Source organism: Saccopteryx leptura, chromosome 3, assembly GCF_036850995.1.
Source record: "Saccopteryx leptura isolate mSacLep1 chromosome 3, mSacLep1_pri_phased_curated, whole genome shotgun sequence".
Lineage (NCBI taxonomy): Eukaryota > Metazoa > Chordata > Mammalia > Chiroptera > Emballonuridae > Saccopteryx > Saccopteryx leptura.
The window spans coordinates 90043025-90063206 of NC_089505.1; the positions used below are offsets into that span (position 1 = coordinate 90043025).

General features: G+C 45.2%; 1 protein-coding gene across 2 annotated transcripts in view; it reads left to right on the top strand.

Annotated features, from left to right (window-relative positions):
• The first annotated feature begins 619 nt into the window (after positions 1-619).
• Positions 620-20182, top strand: part of UBE4B (ubiquitination factor E4B) — a 137675-nt gene continuing 118112 nt past the window's right edge. For both annotated transcript variants that reach the window (XM_066375004.1, XM_066375006.1), the window contains exon 1: positions 620-1366. In XM_066375004.1, coding sequence (XP_066231101.1) covers positions 1343-1366 — 24 coding nt within the window. In that variant the 5' untranslated portion in view covers positions 620-1342. The remainder of the gene's footprint in view (positions 1367-20182) is intronic.

A 20182-nucleotide genomic window follows, 5' to 3' on the forward strand; every position in this document is an offset into this window, starting at 1 on the left:
CACACAATCAGAAACTCTCTCTCCAAAGTAATGTGAGATGGAGTTCTACTTGTGTTCGTCGAGTTCTCTTCCAAAGGGGGGTTTCTCTGCAGAGCTGGAAAAGTAGAAAGACGTTTTCAGAACGTGAGCTGTCAGTGAGTTGGAGATCACTCGTCCCACAAAAGGAGATGCATTCCGTTTTCTTCCACTTCTCGGCAGCATCGTGGCGACTCACGCGTTTGCGAGCGGCTAAAAAGCAAAGCGCCTGGGAACAACGGAGGCGCTGGGGTCGCCAGCTGGCGGGCCGGAGTCCCCTTCTGGCGGATCTTCCCGACGTTGCAGGGCCTCGTGGCCTCCGACCTCGTCCGCCAGCGTAGCCCTCCCCGAATCCTACCTGAACCCAGTCCGCCGCGCCCCGCACCCCCGCGCCGTCGCCATGGCACCGCGCCGCCCCGCGCCCAGCCCGCCTTCCCGCAGCCCGCTCGCCCCTCCCCCCGCCTCGCGCTCCCGAGGGGGAGGGGAGGGTGCGCAGGCGGGAGGAGACACGGGCGAGAGGAAATCAGCGGCGCGACGCCCGCGGCTTATTGGCTGCCTCGTCCTGAGGCCAGAAGCCCCGCCTCCCTGGCGGGGGTCACGTGATCCCTTTCAAAGATGGCCGCCCTGTTGTTTTGATGAATAATACTTGGTGGGGCGAGGGGGTAAGAGTAGGGGTGGACGGGTAGGAGGATTTACTCTTTCAGCCGGAGCATCGCGAGTCCCGTCCTCCTCCTCCCCTCTGCCCGGGCTCTGGCGTGGAGGCGGGGCGTGGCCGGCCTGCTTTGGGAGGGGAGGGGCTTCCCCCTTCAGTGCTGGGCTCTGCCTGGGCGGCTGTGGGGTCGTCCTACCGCGGGGCATCCACTCTGCAGTCGAACTGTTCCCGCCGGGGATAAAGGTTAGGAAGGAGAGCAGGATCTGCTGGAGGAAGCGCAGCTGCCGCGCCGCTGCCACCACCACGAAGACACACCGGGCTGGGGGCACGAGACGAGCTGGAGAACAAGCTCCCCAGCCTGGGTAACCTGGGCAGCAGAGAGGGTAGTAAGTGGCGCCTTAAGGTAACCCTGTAGCAGCAGCAGTGGCGGCCAGAAGAGGCTGCTCAGGGTACGAGCAGCAGCTGTAGCAGTCTCTGGGGCGATTGGAGTGACCGACGCCAAGGCAGTTCAGTGCCTCTCGTGTTCTTATTTTTTAACCTCTGACTATGCAATTCTGAAACCTCCCCCATTCGGGGGACCAGAGAGCCCTACGGACACCTTCCACCCTCCTCCCGCCCTGGTCTCCAGAACAGAAGGATCTCTCCCGAACGCCTTTCACCATTAAGAGGAAAGCGATGGAGGAGCTGAGCGCTGATGAGGTGAGGAGGTTGGGAGACACCTTGGGAGATTAGTTGGCAACTCTTTGGCCCTTTGGACAGGGATGATATTGCGTCAATGGTGCCTGGTCTGTGGGCTTCGGGAGGGAACGGAGATGACATTTTGCAAGAATAAAATGAGTCCCTGAGAGGGTCTCCGGTTGTATTCTGTATTCCTTGCCTTCCTTTTTCATTCTGAACTCCATTTGCTTCTTTTCGAGTCTTTTAGGGTCTGAAGAAGAGAGCATAGGGAGGCGTACATTCTTTTCTCCAGGGCATTTAAGCAAGACGGGCTATATTTACATTAAGTTAAATGTGTGTGCGCGCGCGTGCGTTCGTGCCTTACTGCAGAGATTTAAAGAATAACTTTGGATGAAACCAGAATGTATGGGTGTGTTTTTTAAAGGGAGTATTTGAAAACCCAAGTATGTGTGGCTATTTCACTGTATAAGTTCATTAGACATACGTTTGTGTTTGAGGGTGGCCTGCAGACAGATTTGACATTTAACGAAATATGTATCTGCTTAAGTGCTTAGTGAATTCCAGTTAAATTCTAATAATTTAACAGACCACTAATGACTTCTGGCGTACTTCTCTTTAATTCAGCTTTTTTTCTAGGTTTTGTCCCTTTCAAATTTGGTTTTGCTGTAGGAGACGCAGAACAACAAGCCAATGGCTTTGTAAACTGCCCCCGTTACGTTTCTAAAGTGAGTCTTACAAATCCCTTTCTTGATGTTTTAAAGGTTATTTAATAAGATTGTCATGAAAACAGTGGCAGTTGGGGTACAAAGAATTTCTCCTTTTCTCAAATTGGGAGCTTCCCTCTTAGGACCCCTGCTGGCCTCACTCTCTTCTACCTACCTACCGATTTCTTCCACTAGTTCGTATAAAACTTCCCTACAGGATGGTGAAAGTAGTCACCAGTCAGGTTGGTTGTACTATCAAAGGACAGTGCTTCAGTTTTAGCTACGGAGTAGTCAGTATGTTTACTTTGGGGCTAAAACTCTCTAGGGATGGGGCATGCAAATGGTGGGTTAAGGGTCAGGTAGGAAATGAAGCAAATAATTTTGCTGGTTTTGATACTTGGCTGTTTGGAAAGTCAGGATTGCCTATTTTGTGTTCCAGACTCTGTTCTCTCAAATACATCAGGAATGCAATCTTAAATGAGAAGAATATTGAACCAGTTTCTTTTATCCAAATGTGAGCTATCTGAGTTACCCTTGGAGGCACTTTATTTTATGTAGTTCTTAGAAGTGTCACCCTCTTTTGTTTTTCTTTATGATTATTTCTAGTAGTAATTTCTCTTAACGTAAAGAGTTTATGTTTTTCAGTAGTCCTTTTATTTTATTTTATTTTTACATATTCTAAATTGTCTCTGGTTTAGAAGTTTTTACATATTTGAGTTTTCACCAAGAAATTGTTTTCAAACCAGTCAAGCATACAGACCAGTTAAAGATACTGTATATTTGAACTGTGGCTCTTCACTTTATCCAGTCCTTGAAGACGGTCTCACTTTTCTGTGACCATATAAGGACAAATGTAATCGTTATGGAGGAGATATAAAAGCATTTTTCATGGTCAACAGAATATTAAAATAAATGGGAAATTTGATTTACTAATATAAGGTCAATATAAAATTACATTCAACAAATTAGTTGTCCTGAACACAAAGGGATAGTTCAATAACTGGCTATTTTACTCTCAGTAGAACCTAGAACAAATTTTTTGGGGGGCAAAAATCTTATGGTTGTTTTTTTTTAATCTATTTTCTTTTCATTCTGGGATTAAGTGGGCAGTTCTCAACAGACGTTTCCAAAGTTTTTGCCTTTGTATTGTTACTCTATTGGTGGGAACTTTTGTCACAGATAGGGTAGGTGATGTTCTTTTGGTTAGAAAATAATAGACTTATGTTACTGAAAATTCAGACGTACATCCAGGGTGAAAACAGGCAAGACAGTGATATTTCCATCTAAGATAGGTAATTAGGTAAGGGAGAGTTTCACATTTTAACAAAATGAAAATGTACAAGAATATAGTTCATGAAAAATAGAGGCTGGTATAACCAGATTGGTAGCTCTAGAAAATTGTTCATTCCAGCACATTTTGGTCTCTCTCCTAGATCACCTTGAGTTCTTGTACTTTTCTTCTTGTGCCTTCTAAGTAGAGCACTTCATCAACATCATTGCTGCTTGTTATATGTAGAGTTCATGGCGCTATAGAGCAGATCCATGACTAAGTTCATTCCCTTCCGGAGTCTACATTCCACAGCGTCATTATTTACATTATATTCATTCTGTACCCTGCTCGTGTGTTGTTTTTCCTATACCAAAATGATGCTATGAGTAAGGCAGGTTTTTTCAGCTGTGCTGCTGATGAGATTGCATTGAAATGATTTGGTTTTTTTTGTTGTTCAATCTTTATGACCTAGTTCATCTTCAAGATGGCTGGCAGGGCTTTAGGGTGTGGTCAAGGTTTTAGAAGAGTGTTAAGTTTCTCAAAGGTAGAATAGGTGACCTAGGACTTTTCAGTTGTGCTCTGTAAGTGGAAAGGGACCGACATCAACAGCTTTAGAAGTCTGCTTTGTGCCCGTGCACTTGACAGCCACTATCTTGTTTGATAAAACAGTGCAGTCAAGAAGGTCCTTCACTTTCCCTTATTTTACAGGTGAGGCAGCTGAGATTTAGGTTAAGTGATGTGTCCATAGCGACCTGGCTTAGAAGCGATGGAGTTGGAATTCAGATCCAGCGTTCCTAATCTGAAAGCTCTTTTTACTATATTTTACTGCTTAACAACTGGCAATAAATTCATCACAGCTTCTATATAAAAACCTTACTAACATGCATGGTCTGCATAGTTTTTCTATAGAAGTGCTGTTTTTCATGAATGCATTCATGACATGATCCGATTTGTAGGCTTTTTTTGGTCCCGACTCTCATCACTCCCCTCCAGGATTGTTCACTCAACAGACATTTTGTAAAAAGATGCTGTATATTCCTAGCAATGTGTTAGGTAGTTTAGGAGAAAGAGCCCTTTTTCTTAAAGAAATTATAATTTAACTGGGGGAGGGGTAGGTAGAGATGAAGATAGATGAGCATGCCACCGAACAGTATAGGTCACTTAGGGCCTGTTGTGGAAGTATGCACAAGACATTATAAAGCAAAAACAAAAACAAAAACAGCCCTGGCCGGTTGGCTCAGCGGTAGAGTGTCGGCCTGGCGTGCTGGGGACCCGGGTTCGAATCCGGGCCAGGGCACATAGGAGAAGCGCCCATTTGCTTCTCCACCCCCCCCCCTTCCTCTCTGTCTCTCTCTTCCCCTCCCGCAGCCAAGGCTCCATTGGAGCAAAGATGGCCTGGGCGCTGGGGATGGCTCCTTGGCCTCTGGGCTGCCCCAGGCACTAGAGTGGCTCTGGTAGTGGCAGGCAGAGCGACGCCCCGGAGGGGCAGAGCATCGCCCCCTGGTGGGCAGAGCGTTGCCCCTGGTGGGCGTGCCAGGTGGATCCCGGTCGGGCGCATGCGGGAGTCTGTCTGACTATCTCTCCCTGTTTCTAGCTTCAGGAAAAAAAACAAACAAAAACAAAAACCAAAAAAAAAACAACAAAAAAACAAGAATGAACCCCTGGTGTGGCAATGTCTTAGTGGAGACTTATAAGAATAACTGGTGTTTATGCTGAGCAGAAGTTGCCAGGGGGAAGGGCTCTTGGAACTGGCTGTGACTCTGGGGAGCTCAGAAAAGTGAGCAGTAGTGGGACCAGAGACAGGATTTTGCCTGTGGGAGCCAGAGCAGAAGTGCCCAGGAGTTTGAACTTTCAAGACTGTAGTGAGCCTTTGAGGGGTCTTAAGGGATTAGAAAGATGGTTGACAAAGGCGTAGAAAGTGAGTCGGAAGAAGGTGGCTGGGTGCAGGCTGGAGACAAACGAGGAGGCTGTTGTTGTTGCTCTCAGGGAGTGACCAGTGGAAATGGAGGAGGGCAGACATTAGAAATAGCCAGAATCTAAGTCAGGGGTAGTCAACCTTTTTATACCTACCGCCCACTTTTGTATCTCTGTCAGTAGTAAAATTTTCTAACTGCCCACCGGTTCCACAGTAATGGTGATTTATAAAGTAGGGAAGTAACTTTACTTTGTAAAATTTATAAAGCAGAGTTACAGCAAGTTAAAGCATATAATAATAATTACTTACCAAGTACTTTATGTCGGATTTTCGCTAAGTTTGGCAGAATAAATCTTTATAAAACAACTTACTATAGTTAAATCTATCTTTATATTTATACTTTGGTTGCTCTGCTACCGCCCACCATGAAAGCTGGAACGCCCACTAGTGGGCAGTAGGGACCAGGTTGACTACCACTGATCTAAGTTAACTGGCTTAGAATGATCAGTTAGATGTGAAGGAGGTGGGGGTGGGGAAGGAGTAGAGAAAAATTGAGTCCTGGGTTTCTGGCTTGGGAGAAGGATAGATTGGGGGAGGAATCAGGAATTCCAGATAAGGAGCAGATTTTGGGGAATGCAGATGAGTCGTTTGGACCATTGACAGATGAGCCATCGTGGAGATCCTTACCCCTGGAGAACATCTACATCTTTTTGACCTTTTTCTTTGGGATAGACCTTGGAACCTAAGCTCACTTTTCCCAGTAGAGAGTTGCTACCACCACTTTGTAAACTGGAGTCTTCTTCAAGCCTGGTAGGATTGTGAGCTGTCGCCTCCCAGTCTCCTTCTTTACTCCTTTTCCTTGTTTCACCCAAGAGACAGAGAATGATAATGGTATCAGCCGACATTTATTGAGCTCTTAATATGTGCTAAGCAGTTAACCTGCTCAGCGAGGCTGGTATTATTCCATTTTAAAGATACGATAATGAGGCACACAGCTAGTAAACTGTGGAACCTGTATGCTAATCCGGAGCCTGGTTCCTGATCTCTTTACTAAACTACTGCCCAACCAGAAACAACCTGAGCCAGTTGTACCGTCCACAGCACTTTTATTGTTCTTTTTGAGATGGGAAGTGGAAGCCCACGCTGTTGCTAAGGGTGGATGGAGTTCATCAGATAGATAGCCCTCTGCTCTTGTAGGGGCAGAAGACAGAAAGACTTCTGACCAGGGCCCTTGGGTCTCCAGGCCTTTGCTCAGAGAAGAGTGCATTTTCTCACAAGGCACTTTGTACTGTGTCTAGGGTGGAGATGTCTTCCTCTACGTCAGGGGTCGTCAAACTTTTTATAAAAACCGCCCATTTTTGCAGTGCTGGTCAACCTGGTCCCTACCGCCCACTAGTGGGCGGTCCAGCTTTCATGGTAAGCCTATCGCAGTCTACGTAGTTCATTCAAGGACATTTACTGTTTCCTTGCTGCACGTCAGACATCACCTGAGCTCTGCTTGCATGGAGTTTCGTTCTAGTCAGAGGAGACAGGATGAACAAACATACACTGTACATCTCAGGTTTGGTGATTTGTACTGTGGAGAACAAGTCAGCCAAAGGCGTGGAGAGCCGTATGGTGTGTGGAGTGTATGCAATTTTGGGAGGCGGCTTGTGAGTTGAAATTTCAAGGCAACAGAGAGTCATGTGGGGGGAAGAGTGTCCCCAGGTGCAGGGAACAGCGGGAACCAGTGTAAACCTTGGGCAAGGGCACAATGGCAGGAGGTAAAGCTATCAACTTTTTCAGCAAAAAATTGCTGAGTTCTTATAACTGGGTTTCAGTCAATTCTAAAACACCCCTACCCCTGTTTTTCTCCCTACATTTCAACATCTTTGAAATTGGGATGCATCTTTTAAGAGGGTGTACTAACCATTCGCCAGGCGGCAGTTGTGACATAGCTGTCATTTCCTGTTTATGTGCGAACCTGGTTGTACCTGTTCACATTATTGCCCCTTCAGTTGAATGTTATGTGTATTTAATTTAGTTGCCATTTTAAGTACATTCAAACAAATTACGCTTTGATCAGCGGCGGAAACAAATATTACTTCGTACTCTGTACTCCGAGAGGAATGAAAACAGCAGTGGGGTGTCAATTTGAAGTTGGTAAAGAAAATGTTTGTCCTTAAAGGAATGGTCACAATTTCATATTTTATTGCAAAGCAACAACCAAGTGCATTAGGGAACTTCAGACAGGCAGCAACCCACAAGTCTCTGAAACTGTGTCACATTTTGAAAGTGAACATACAATTAGAAGGATTGCCTTTCACACTCAGACAAGCCAACTGAAGGTCAAAGACACTCCACATTCCTTAGAAAGAAATTTCAGAGCGGTGAGAGGCTAGTGTAACTGATGACCTCTCTGTCCTGGTGTATTGTTAAGGTATTTTGTTGTGGTTGAATGGGCAGTATTTTTTTTTCTTGGTTGTGCAAAAAATACACAGCTTACAATCAGAGACATCTTATATTTGGTGAAATACGTATATGCCCATCATTGTTCTGGATCTCAAGGATATATCTGTGAACAAGCAGGCAGAAGTCCTTGCTTTCATGGGGTTTACTTTCTGGTTTGTGTTTTAAAAGAGTCACTCTGGCTGCTGTGAAGAGAATAAGTCAAGGGGAAAGAGTGAAAGCAGAAAGAAAGCTTAGGAGGCCATTACAGGACGAGGGTCAGTGGCGGAGAAGGGGAGGGAGGGTCAGATGATAGATGGCGGGATAGTTTGTGGGTAGAGCCAATGGGATTGGGCGATGGGGAGGCTGTAGGCGTGGAAAACAAGTTGAGCATGGCTGTTTGCGTTGAGATATCATTGGGTCAACCATTGCAGCGGAGGAGATGTGAAGCAGCCGCTGCCTGAACTATATGGATGGATGTTGATTTCTCTCTGAATAGAAGTCTGGGTAGGAGGCTGGGGCAGCTCTATGCTCATCAGGAGGCTGGGTGCCTTCTGTCTTACTGTATCAACTCTCCTAGTATATGGCTTCCATCTTTTAGCCCCTGTATAGCTGCATTCTAGCCATAGGGAAGAGGGGAGAGGGGACAAAGTCATGCTTCTCTTTAGCGGCGCATCTTAGAAGTTGCACAGATCACATCTGCTCACCTCCCACTGGCCAGAACCTAAGTCAGGTGACCATGGCTACTTGACAGGAAGCTGAGAAATACAGTTTTTACTGGATAACTGTATATTCAGCTAGAAGTTCCTTTCCGTCAGATGGAGAGAACAGTCTAGGCCTTTTTTTCTGAAACCTTTTTCCCAAATGTAAAACACACTGCACCTTCTTAAAGGAGACACGACCCTCAGTCTCTGGGTGGCATACAGGGGTGGACAAAGTAGGTTTACTGTTGTAATGCAAATACATAATACAATAATTAATAATAAGAAGACAAGAATACACTGTTTTGCATACTCACAACTGTAAATTTACTTTTGTTCACCCCATACAGTCCAGGAACCTTTAGATTAAAATACAGTATGATCCCCCTCCCTACCATGTGCTGTGGAGGAGTCGAATAGGATGATGAGAAGAAAAACTCCCATTTGAAAAGGGAAGAGTTGGTGTACAGCCCCTCAGGGGTCCGTAGCCATCATCAGCTCCGGCCAGGCTGTGCTGTGCTGTGGTTGTGGTGGGGGTCCCTGACTTAGCAGCCTGGGTCTGCCCTCTTGCAGGAGCTCTCTTGTGCCTTGCCCTCTATGGCAGTTTGTCAGTGTCTGTTTTCCTCTGTGGCCAGGTCATTGGAGAATATTCCTTCCTGGGCTGAACAGTTCCTCCAGCTTGTTTCCTGCTGGATACCAAAGGAGTGGCTTCTCAACCCTACTTAGCCCCAAATTACTAGGCTTTACGGAAACTTAGACGGGAGACCATGGACATGCCTTAGGCACATCTGTCTTACCTTTTATCTCTGTATGCACATTGGCAAGCTGTAGCTTGAGTCTGTCTCATTCTTGTGGGACTTCTTAAAGTGGCAAGAAGCCAATAAGCACCCAAATTCTGAACTGTTCAACCAGTTCCCCTAGAATTACAAGGCATGTTAGCAGGCAGGCTGTTTTCTAAGGTGTCACAGGTTTTACCAAAGTTTTATTGTGGCCTAATAAGGGTCACCAGCCTTCTCTTCTGCAATATCTGTGCCTCTGCTGATCCCTAAGGCAGTGCCACATACGAATACTCTTAAGGTTGATTACTTCCCGCTTCCATATTCTATATACTTGTTAGGATTTTGGTATGGCTGCTGCAGCAGAGACATCCAACGTGATAATGGCTTAAACAGGATAGAAGCTTACATTTCTTTTTCCTTTATATAAATCATTTTTTATTTTTCATTTACAGTACAATTGACATACCATATTTATATTAATAGTAGTTTCAGGTGTACATGCTAGTGATTAGACATTTATATAACTTACTAAGTGATCATCCCGTTAAACCTCATATCCATATGACACCATACATAGTTATTAGAATTTTTTTTTTTTTTTTTTTACAAAGACAAAGAGTCAGAGAAAGGGGCCCTGACTGGTTTGCTCATGGTAGAGCGTCGGCCTGGCGTGCAGAAGTCCCGGGTTCGATTCCTGGCTAGGGCACACAGGAGAAGCGCCCATCTGCTTCTCCACCCCTCCCCCTCTCCTTCCTCTCTGTCTCTCTATTCCCCTCCTGCAGCCGAGGCTCCACTGGAGCAAAGATGGCCCAGGCACTGGGGATGGCTCCTCGGCCTCTGCCCCAGGCTCTAGAGTGGCTCTGGTCGCGGCAGAGCGACGCCCCAGAGGGGCAGAGCATCGCCCCCTGGTGGGCAGAGCGTCGCCCCCTGGTGGGCGCATGCGGGAGTCTGTCTGACTGTCTCTCCCTGTTTCCGGCTTCAGAAAAATACAGGAAAAAAAAAAAAAGAGTCAGAGAAAGGGACAGATAGGGACAGACAGAAACAGAGAGAGATGAAAAGCATCAATCATCAGTTTTTCATTGAGACACCTTAGTTGTTCATTGATTGCTTTCTCATATGTGCCTTGACCGTGGGCCTTCAGCAGACCGAGTGACCCCTTGCTCAAGCCAGCGACCTTGGGTCCAAGCTGGTGAGCTTTGCTCAAACCAGATGAGCCCGCACTCAAGCTGGCGACCTCGAGGTCTCGAACCTGGATCTTCCATATCCCAGTCTGACGCTCTATCCACTGCGCCACCGCCTGGTCAGACATAGTTATTAGAATTTAATTGACTGTATTCCCTATAATGTACTTCACATTCCTGTGACTATTCTGTGACCACCAATTTGTACTTCTTAATCCCTTCACCTTTTCACCCATTCCTCTAACCCCCTCCTGTCTGGCAACCATCAGAATGTTCTCTGCATCTATGAGTCTGTTTTCTGTTCTGCTTGTTCATTTATTTATTTAAGATTCAATTGTTAGTGGTAGATCGTCGGCTGGGTGTGTAGATGTCCTGGGTTCGATTGCTGGCCAGGGCACACAAGAGAAGCACCCATCTGATTCTCCACTCTTCCTCCTCTCCTTTCTCTTTGTCTCTCTTTTCCCCTCCCGCAGCCAAGGCTCCATTGTAGTGAGTTCGCCCCAGGTGCTGAGGATAGCTCCATGGCCTCCCCGCCACAGGCGCTAGAATGGCTCCGGTTGCAACAGAGCATTGGCCCAGATGGGCAGAGCATCGCCCCCCTAGTGGGCTTGCCAGGTTGCTCCCAGTCAGGGCTCATGCGGAAGTCTGTCTCTTTCCCCTCCTCTCACTGAAAATAAAAAGATTCAATTGTTAAAAAAAAAAATTCAATTGGTATGTATTTATTAATTGCCATTTTATTATTCATATTTCCAATTTTTTTTTCTTCTCTTGAGGAAGACTCTAACATTTCATGTAATACTGGTTTGGTGGTGATGAAATCCTTTAGCTTTTTCTTGTCTGGGAAGCTATTTATGTCTTTCAATTCTAAATGATAGCTTTGCTGGGTAGAATAATCTTGGTTGTAGGTCCTTGCTTTTCATCACTTGACTATTTCTTGCTAATCCCTTCGGGTTTGAATGTTTGTATGCTTGATATTGTCCCAGGGGCTCCTTATACTATCTTCATTTTTTTGTATTCTTTTTTTTTCTCTCTATTCTGATTAGGTGTTTTTTACTTTGTTCTATTCCAAATTGCTAATTTGATTCTGGGCTTTATCTACTCTGTATGTGTGTGTGTGTGTGTGTGTGTGTGTGTGTGTGTGTGTGTGTGTGTGTGACAGAGAGGGACAGATAGGGATAGACAGACAGGAAGGGTGAGAGATGGGAAGCATCAGTACTTCGTTGTGGCATCTTAGTTGTTCATTGATTACTTTCTCAAATGTGCCTTGACTGAGGGGCTACAACAGACCGAGTGATCCTTTTCTTAAGCCAGCGATCTTGAGCTCGGGCTGGTGAGCCTTGCTCAAGCCAGATGAGCCCGCACTCAAGCTGGTGACCTCGGGATTTCGAACCTGGGTTCTCCACATCCCAGTCTGATGCTCTATCCACTGCACCGCCACCTGGTCAGGCTATCTACTCTACTTTTGATTCCCTATAAATTATTTTTCATTTCAGTTAGTGTATCTTTTATTTCTGACTGGTTCTTTTTCATGGTTTTCTTGTCCTTTTTTATGCTGTGGAAGTTCTCACTAAATTTCTTTTAAGTAAAAATCCGGACAGGTTGTTGAGAGCTGGTTTAGTAATTCTCTGATTACTGGGGAGCAGTTATTCTGTTTTGTGGCCCACCATCCTCAGATGCATCAAACTTATAGTCCAGGGTGGATGCACCAGCTCCCACAAGAACAGCCGCATCCTAGTCACCAGGAAGAGGCTAAAGGGAAAGGGGGAGACATGTTCCTATCCCTTAAGGACTTGATCATAAAGCATCACACATCATTGCTTACATCTCCTTGGCCAGAACTTACTTACAGAGCCACAACCAAATGCAAGTGTGGCTGAATGTATATCAAGAGGCAACTAGCTGTTTTTAACCACAGTGATTCTAAGAGTTTTAGCTTAAGCAGCATGAGAAATGGAGTTGTCATCTACTGAGATGGGGAAAATTGAAAGAGAAGAGTTGGAGGGAGAAATGAAGTTACCCATTTCAGTCATGTTGTGATTTTATTGCTTATTATTTATCCATGTGAAGATGTCAGGTAGGCTGTTGAATATGCCTTGGACTTGCAGTTCAGGAAGAATGTCTGAGCCTTCAGCCACTCCAGCATTTAGAGGTAGGAAGATAAGGATTTCTGGAAAGACCCAGAAAAGAAGACTGATGAGGTACAGCCACTGATGCAGGAGGAAAGTCAAGAGAGCATGGAGTCCTGGCATGCAGGAAAAGAAAGTGTTTCCTGATGGAGGGGAGTATACAGTTCTGTTGAATGTCAGTAAAATAAATTAGAAAAGGATCAAGGCTTGACAATAGGATTTGACAACATGGAGGCCACTGGTGACCTTGACAAGTTAAATCTCATTGCTGACTGGAACAGGTTCAAGAGAGAACGGGAGTCATGGCTGGGATGCTCCGTTGGTTTAGAGCATCATCCTGATATACCAAGGTTGCAGGTTCAATCCCCAGTCAGGGCACATATAAGACAAGAGTCAACCAGTGAAAGCATAAATAAGTGGAACAACAAGCAGTGTTTCTCCTTAAAACCGATAAATAAAAATTAAAAAGACAAAGAATGGGCCCTGGCCGGTTGGCTCAGTGGTAGAGCGTCGGCCTGGCGTGTAGAAGACCCGGGTTCGATTCCCGGCCAGGGCACACAGGAGAAGCGCCCATCTGCTTCTCCACCCCTCCTCCTCTCCTTCCTCTCTGTCTCTCTCTTCCCCTCCCGCAGCCGAGGCTCCATTGGAGCAAAGATGGCCTGGGCGCTGGGGATGGCTCCTTGGCCTCTGCCCCAGGTGCTAGAGTGGCTCTGGTCGCAACAGAGCGACGCCCCAGAGGGGCAGAGCATCACCTCCTGGTAGGCGAGCCGGGTGGATCCCGGTCGGGCGCATGCGGGAGTCTGTCTGACTGTCTCTCCCCGTTTCCAGCTTCAGAAAAATACAAAAAAAAAAAAAAAAGACAAAGAATGGTAGGAGAGAGGAGATAGTTCAGTGAGACGCAGGCTGCAGGGATAGACTGTGGAGCCACCCGAGGATGGTGCAAGCCATGGGTGAGGAAGTGAGAAGGAAATATTTGTTGAGATATCTTTAAAAATTTTACCTTTTACCATTTTCTATTATAATCACTAATTCCTATATTTATTCAGTGTTTACTCTGTTCCTCTTTCCCCAAGTTAGGAAGTAAAGGTGTAGAGATGGATTTGTATATTATTCATAGCAAGAAGTTTTGGACCTGAATTATATTCCAGATAGAAATTTTGAACCATAATCTGGGGCACCATGGGTCATATTATAGTTATTTTTTTAGAGCTTTATAAAATGAAACAAAATAAACTCCTGAGTGGCAAATATCGGGTAAAAGATCTGAATATTATTAATTCTGATCATTTAATTTCAATAAATTTATGTAGGATGCTCAGTCTCTGCTTGGTATTGGGGGTTACTCATGTGGAGATCCCATGTTGCATATGAGTGAGACTTGGTCTTGACCTGCAGTGAGCTCATACTCTGGGGAGACAGGAACCCAGCTAGAGTTCAAGCATTAACGCAGATATTTAAGTAAAGGAGAGTGCAGTCCATGGAGCAGCTAATTCTGAGGGGTGAAAATCTGGGAGGGTTTGATTAGTTCTTAAAGATGATCAGAATTATGGCATTTAGAAAAATCTCTGGTGAGGATGAATGTTTCAGTTACTTCTTACTCTGAGTAAACTAGTACATGTATGCTTTTTAAAAATTGATTGTAAAAATACTAGAACCCTTGAGGGAAAACTGGAGAGGGTGAAAACCCTCCGACATTGGTGGGACTTGCTGATCTGAAAGGTTTTGCGATTATCAGAGTCAGCCAAATGTGTAACCCCAGACTTCCCTAAACCTCTGGAGTCAGCAGAAGCTGAAGGAGCAGGAGGTGGGGAGAAGGAGGAACAGAAAAGGTGTCTCATTAAAATGACTTCTCCTGATACTAATCACACAACACTGCAATTGTCTTGTTTGCTTGGTGTATTTCTTATTGCAGTATAAGCTCTTGACTGTTCAGTTCACTGTAGTTTATTTTTGTTTTTTAATATTAATTTTAATTTATTGGCTTATTATACATATTATTATTATTTTTTTAGTGAGAGAGGAAGGGTGAGAGAGACATATAACAAGAATATCAAGCACAGGAATATCAAGCTGCTCCTATATGTGCCCTGGCTGGGGATCAAACTGGCAACCTCTGTGCTTCAGGATAATCTATGCTTCAGGATGATATTCCAACCAACCAAGCTATCTGGCCAGGCCTTGTTCACTGTTTTGTGTGTGTGTGTGTGTGTGTGTTTTAATATTTTTCTGAAGTTAGAAGTGGAGAGGCAATCAGAGACTCCTGCATGCGCCCAACTGGGATCCACCTGGCATGACGATGCTCTGCCCATCTGGGGCGTTGCTTCCTTTGTGGCTGGAGCCATTCTAGCACCTGAGGCAGAGGCCATGGAGCTGTCCTCAGTGCCCTGGCCAACTTTGCTTGAATGAAGCCTTGGCTGCAGGAGGGGAAGAGAGAGAGAGAGAGAGAGAGAGGGGAAGGAGAGGGGGAAGGGTGGAGAAGCTGATGGGCGCTTCTCCTGTGTGCCCTGACCAGAATCGAACCTAGGACTTCCAGATGCCGGGCCAACGTTCTACCGCTGAGCCAACTGGCCAGGACCATGTTCACTGGTTTTTATCCAACTTAGCATAGGACTTGGCACAGAATGGCCCACAAAAAAATTAATGTTGAATGGCATGAATTGAATACAGTGTGTCTTTTTGTAACTCTTAATTCTTGTTGCAATAGGTTATTTATTTATTTGCTGTTGCTACATTAAATTAGGTTAAGGTAGACACTTGAAAGAAATCATAAGTCAGAATTGTAATTCAGAGTCAGATATAGCTGAGTTTTATTTGGACCAACCAGTTGGATGATCCTTGGCTAAATATTTAACCTTTCTGAGTCTCAGTTTCCTTACTTGTAAAATGGAATTTTGCTTGTCTCGTGGCATCGTTCTTCAGATTAACTACATAATGGCAGTGAACCCTGCTATGCCCAATATAGTTGTCCCTCGCCATGTCTTGGTTCACTTTTCGTGGCCTCACTGTATCATGGATTTTTAAATTGTATATATCTAATTTTGTATTGTGGATTTTTTGCTATATCATAGGATTTTACGTAGGTTTAAGAGTGTAAAAAGTGTTTAAGAGCATAGGAAGTGTTTATAAGAGTGGGAAATGTTTATAAGAGTGTGGGGAGAGTTTATAAAGCCTTAAAATATATATAAATAATAAAATAAATATAAGGTCGCTACTTCGGATTTTCACCTGTCGCGGGATTCTGGAACCTAACCCTCGTGATAGACAAGGGACCACTGGCACACGACCCAGGCAGTGTTGATTCCTGGACATACTAGCTCTCTTTTCCAGGTCAAATTAGTCCATAATTAGGATTTTAGTTGGGGTCCACATAACGTTTAATAAACCCTTTGCATGTAATAATGAATGCCAAGAACGGAGAAGGCAGTAACTTACTAGTTAAAGTAGCAGGCATGTCCTGCCTGCTTGGTAGGTTGTGTTGGAATCCTCTCGCTGGACACCTTGTGCTTCCGAGAGTCTCTTCTCAGCCAGGGGCCATTCTGTATGAAGCCACCCTGCTGTCACTTATCAGGTCTCCCTTCCCTTTTCTTTTTTTTTTTTTTGCACTTTTCTGAAGCTGGAAACGGGGAGAGACAGTCAGACTCCTGCATGCGCCCGACTGGGATCCACCCGGCACGCCCTCCAGGGGGCGATGCTCTGCCCATCCGGGGCTTTGCTATGTCGCTATGTTGCGACCGGAGCCACTCTAGCGCCTGAGGCAGAGGCCACAGAGCCATCCCCAGCACCCGGGCCATCTTTGCTCCAATGGAGCCTTGGCTGCAGGAGGGGAAGAGAGAGACAGAGAGGAAGGAGAGGGGGAGGGATGGAGAAGCAGATGGGCGCTTCTCCTGTGTGCCCTGGCCTGGAATCGAACCCGGGACTTCTGCACGCCAGGCCGACGCTCTACCACTGAGCCAACCGGCCAGGGCCTCCCTTCCCTTTTCTAAAACCTGAAGTGATCAGGTGGCCGGACCCGGGAGTGGGGTGAGGGTGGGGTGAAGGTGGAGCAAGGAGGTTTAGATGGAAAGGAATTGGGGAGATGGGATCTCAGAGCTGAGAAGAAACATGTTGCGTATCAAAACCAGATACAATTCGAGGTGACTCAGTGTGCTTACATCAGGTCACTTATTTTGTCTTCTGAAAGGACTGTCTCCCTCCTTCAGGGCTAGGGCTGGGGCAGAGGTACCTCTGAGCTGACTGTCGTTGTGTTCACTGCTCAGCAGCTGCCATAGCTTTAGGTTCTTGTTTACTTCTTGGGAGACAATAGTCTGGCTGGAAAAAGAGGTATCTTTGGGATCCTAGTATTGCAAAGTGTTCAGGGCCTGGCTGGTTTGCTTAGTGGTAGAGCATTGGCCTGGCATATGGATGTCCCGGGTTTCATTCCCAGTCAGAACACACAGGAGAAGCGACCAATTGCTTCTCCACCCTCTGCCTCTTCCCCTCTTGCAGCCATGGATCGATTGGTTTTGAGTGCGCTGGCAGGTCGCTGAGAGGATGGCTCCCTGGAGCTTCCACCTCAGGCACTAAAAATAGCTTGTTTGCGAGCATGGCCCTATATGGGCAGAACATTGCCCCCTTGTGGGTTTGCCAGGTGGACCCTGGTTGGGGCGCATGCCAGAGTCTATCTCCCCTCCTCTCAGTTGGAAAAAGTAAAGTAAAAGAAATGTTCAGCTTTGACTTAATTGCTTTCTAATTAAACATGAAATGTATTCAGTACACATTGTCTCATTGGTTCTCGTCTCAGTGTTTGGTATAGATTCCAGGTGTGTAATAGTGTCATGGTAACTAAACCAGTTAGAATTTCTGACCAGATGAGGTAGCACTTGGCTCATGGACCTTTCTGGGAACTGAACTCCTAGGATTTCCAAGTAAATCATATTGAACACCTATCATTTGCCAGGCACTCCTAGAATCATTATCAGGTCAGGGTCTGTTGTCAGACCCTGTGCCTGTACTTGTCATCAGGACCAGCTTCCTGGGCATGTGCCCTGGAAGAAGAGGTGCCTCACACTTGCTTTATTGCTCTGCTGTTGTTATCTTGAAAGTCTTAGCACATTTTGAGCAAGAGGCCTTGCATTGTCATTTGGCTCCAGGCCCTGCAAATTCTGTAGCTGGTCCTGCTTGTCACTGACTTTCTCTGTGCGGGTGGATTTGACTGCGCAGAGCTTGACTAGATCCCGAGATACAGGAAACCTCATGCAGCTTCGCCAGAGAGAGATTGTTCCTGTTTTTTATGGGGAAAATATGTCTGACTATTATGCGAGGTCATAAAGAGAATTTCTTGAAATTGTTAACAAGTTTCTACATATATGTGATACTGCATCAGTGGTTAACTTGTTTAACTTTATCAAATAGATAGACTCTCTTTTTTTTTAATCAAGCGTGTTGACATACAGACATTTACTTCCATATTATCTTTTCATGTTGTATATCTTATTTCTTCAATCTCAGTAAATTTTTTGATTTTTTTGTATTTTATCTAGTGTACATTTTGGTAATATTTTTACAGTATAAACACTTGCTTTCATGAATTAAGAATTGCGTTTAAAACTATAACTCATGTTGGTTTTAAAATTTAAAAATGTTATCTAATGGCTAATTTTCTATGGTATTTGTATTTATCTGTAAATACTTATCTGTGCGGGCCAGTCAGCTATTATGATTGACCAAACCAGTTTTCAAAAATAGTAAAGTACAGTTATCAGGTCAGGGTCTGTTGTCAGACCTTGTGCCTGTACTTGTCATCAGGACCAGCTTCCTGGATGGAAAAAATTCTGTATATGTGACTGATCCATCCAGTGGGGAAAACTTACTGTATTTTTTGCTACATAAGACGCACCTAGGGTTTTAAGGAGGAAAATAAGAAAAAAAAAATTCTGAACCAAATGGTGTGTTAAAATATTTAATAAAATATACTACAATAATATTTCAACTGTATATTCAACAGCAGTATTAAGAACCGTTAGCGCCTGACCAGGCTGTGGTGCAGTGGATAGAGCATCGGACTGGGATGCGGAGGACCTAGGTTCGAGACCCTGAAGTCACCAGCTTGAGCACAGGCTCATCTGGTCTGAGCAAAGCTCACCAGCTTGGACCCAAGGTCGCTGGCTCCAGCAAGGGGTTGCTCGGTCTGCTGAAGGCCCGCAGTCAAGGCACATATGAGAAAGCAATCAATGAACAACTAAGGTGTCGCAACAAAAAAACCCTGATGATTGGTGCTTCTCATCTCTCTCCATTCTTGTCTGTCTGTCCCTATCTATCCCTCTCTCTGACTCTCTGTCTCTGTAAAAAAAAAAATAAATAAATAAAAAGAACCGTTAGCACTGTTATTAACAAATGAGAAGAGACTTTAATGTTCAAATACTCTTCTAGGTGTCCAGGAGCCCGCAGCAGCTAAAAAAAAAAAAAAAGAACATTCGCTCTATATGACGCACAGGCGTTTTCCCCTCCACTTTTGGGGAAAAAAAGTGCATCTTATGGAGCGAAAAATACGGTGCTTCTGAGAGGGAAGTGAACATGAGTTCAAAATTTAAAAGCTACCTAGAACTTTTATAATCTGTTCAGAATTTTTAATGTCTGATCTGATTAATATTATACTCATAGAATTGTCATGTTCAGGGTGTTGAGAGATAAGAACATCCAGAAAAAACTAGGCAATAAAATTTTTTGAGACAGGTTTAAGGAAAAAATTAAAAATGCTAAAAAATAAAAAAAAAATTTTTTTAAACCTTTCCTTGCTGTGTACATATCCGCCAGGGGAACTGATGTGTTATGTTGGTTTTAGCAGTCATTATTTGTGGACTAGTTAAAAACGTTAACACGCAGCCTACACAGAGGAAACAATTTATAACCCCTTTGAACTTTGAACATCAGTTGTGCAGAGTAGAGGAGTAGTGTCCTTTATGGCATTTTTGTTTTAGGTTTGTGTTTGGTGATCATTAATTAATTAACCTTTTACTTTCGCATAGTTAATCTTTTACTCATGATAAATCCGGATAAAGGATGCCGGAACAGCATCCTTTGCAGGCAGTATCATCCAAAGAAGTGCCTCTTTTCTTTTTCTTTTCATTTAAGGAGAACTGGGGGCAGATGGAGTGTTCATCTACATGGGCTGTTGTGTGTTATTCACTTTTACTTTGTACAGATGTCCCTGCACTCAAGAAGTTTGGTGATTTCTGGTTGAGGGAACTTTGAATAAAGTAGTCTTTTGCTTTGAGATGTTGTGATGAGAGTGGCTTGTGAGGGGGAGGATTTTGGTGAATGCCAAATGGAAAAAAGGTTTGTGCAAGGCGCCTCTTAGTCTTTTTTTTTTTTTTTTTTGTATTTTTCCGAAGCTGGAAATGGGGAGAGACAGTCAGACAGACTCCCGCATGCGCCCGACCGGGATCCACCCGGCACGCCCACCAAGGGCGACGCTCTGCCCACCAGGCGGCGATGCTCTGCCCCTCTGGGGCGTCGCTCTGCAGCGACCAGAGCCACTCTAGCGCCTGGGGCAGAGGCCAAGGAGCCATCCCCAGCGCCCGGGCCATCTTTGCTCCAATGGAGCCTTGGCTGCGGGAGGGGAAGAGAGAGACAGAGAGGAAGGAGGGGGAGGGGGTGGAGAAGCAAATGGGCGCTTCTCCTGTGTGCCCTGGCCGGGAATCGAACCCGGGTCCCCTGCACGCCAGGCCGACGCTCTACCTCTGAGCCAACCGGCCA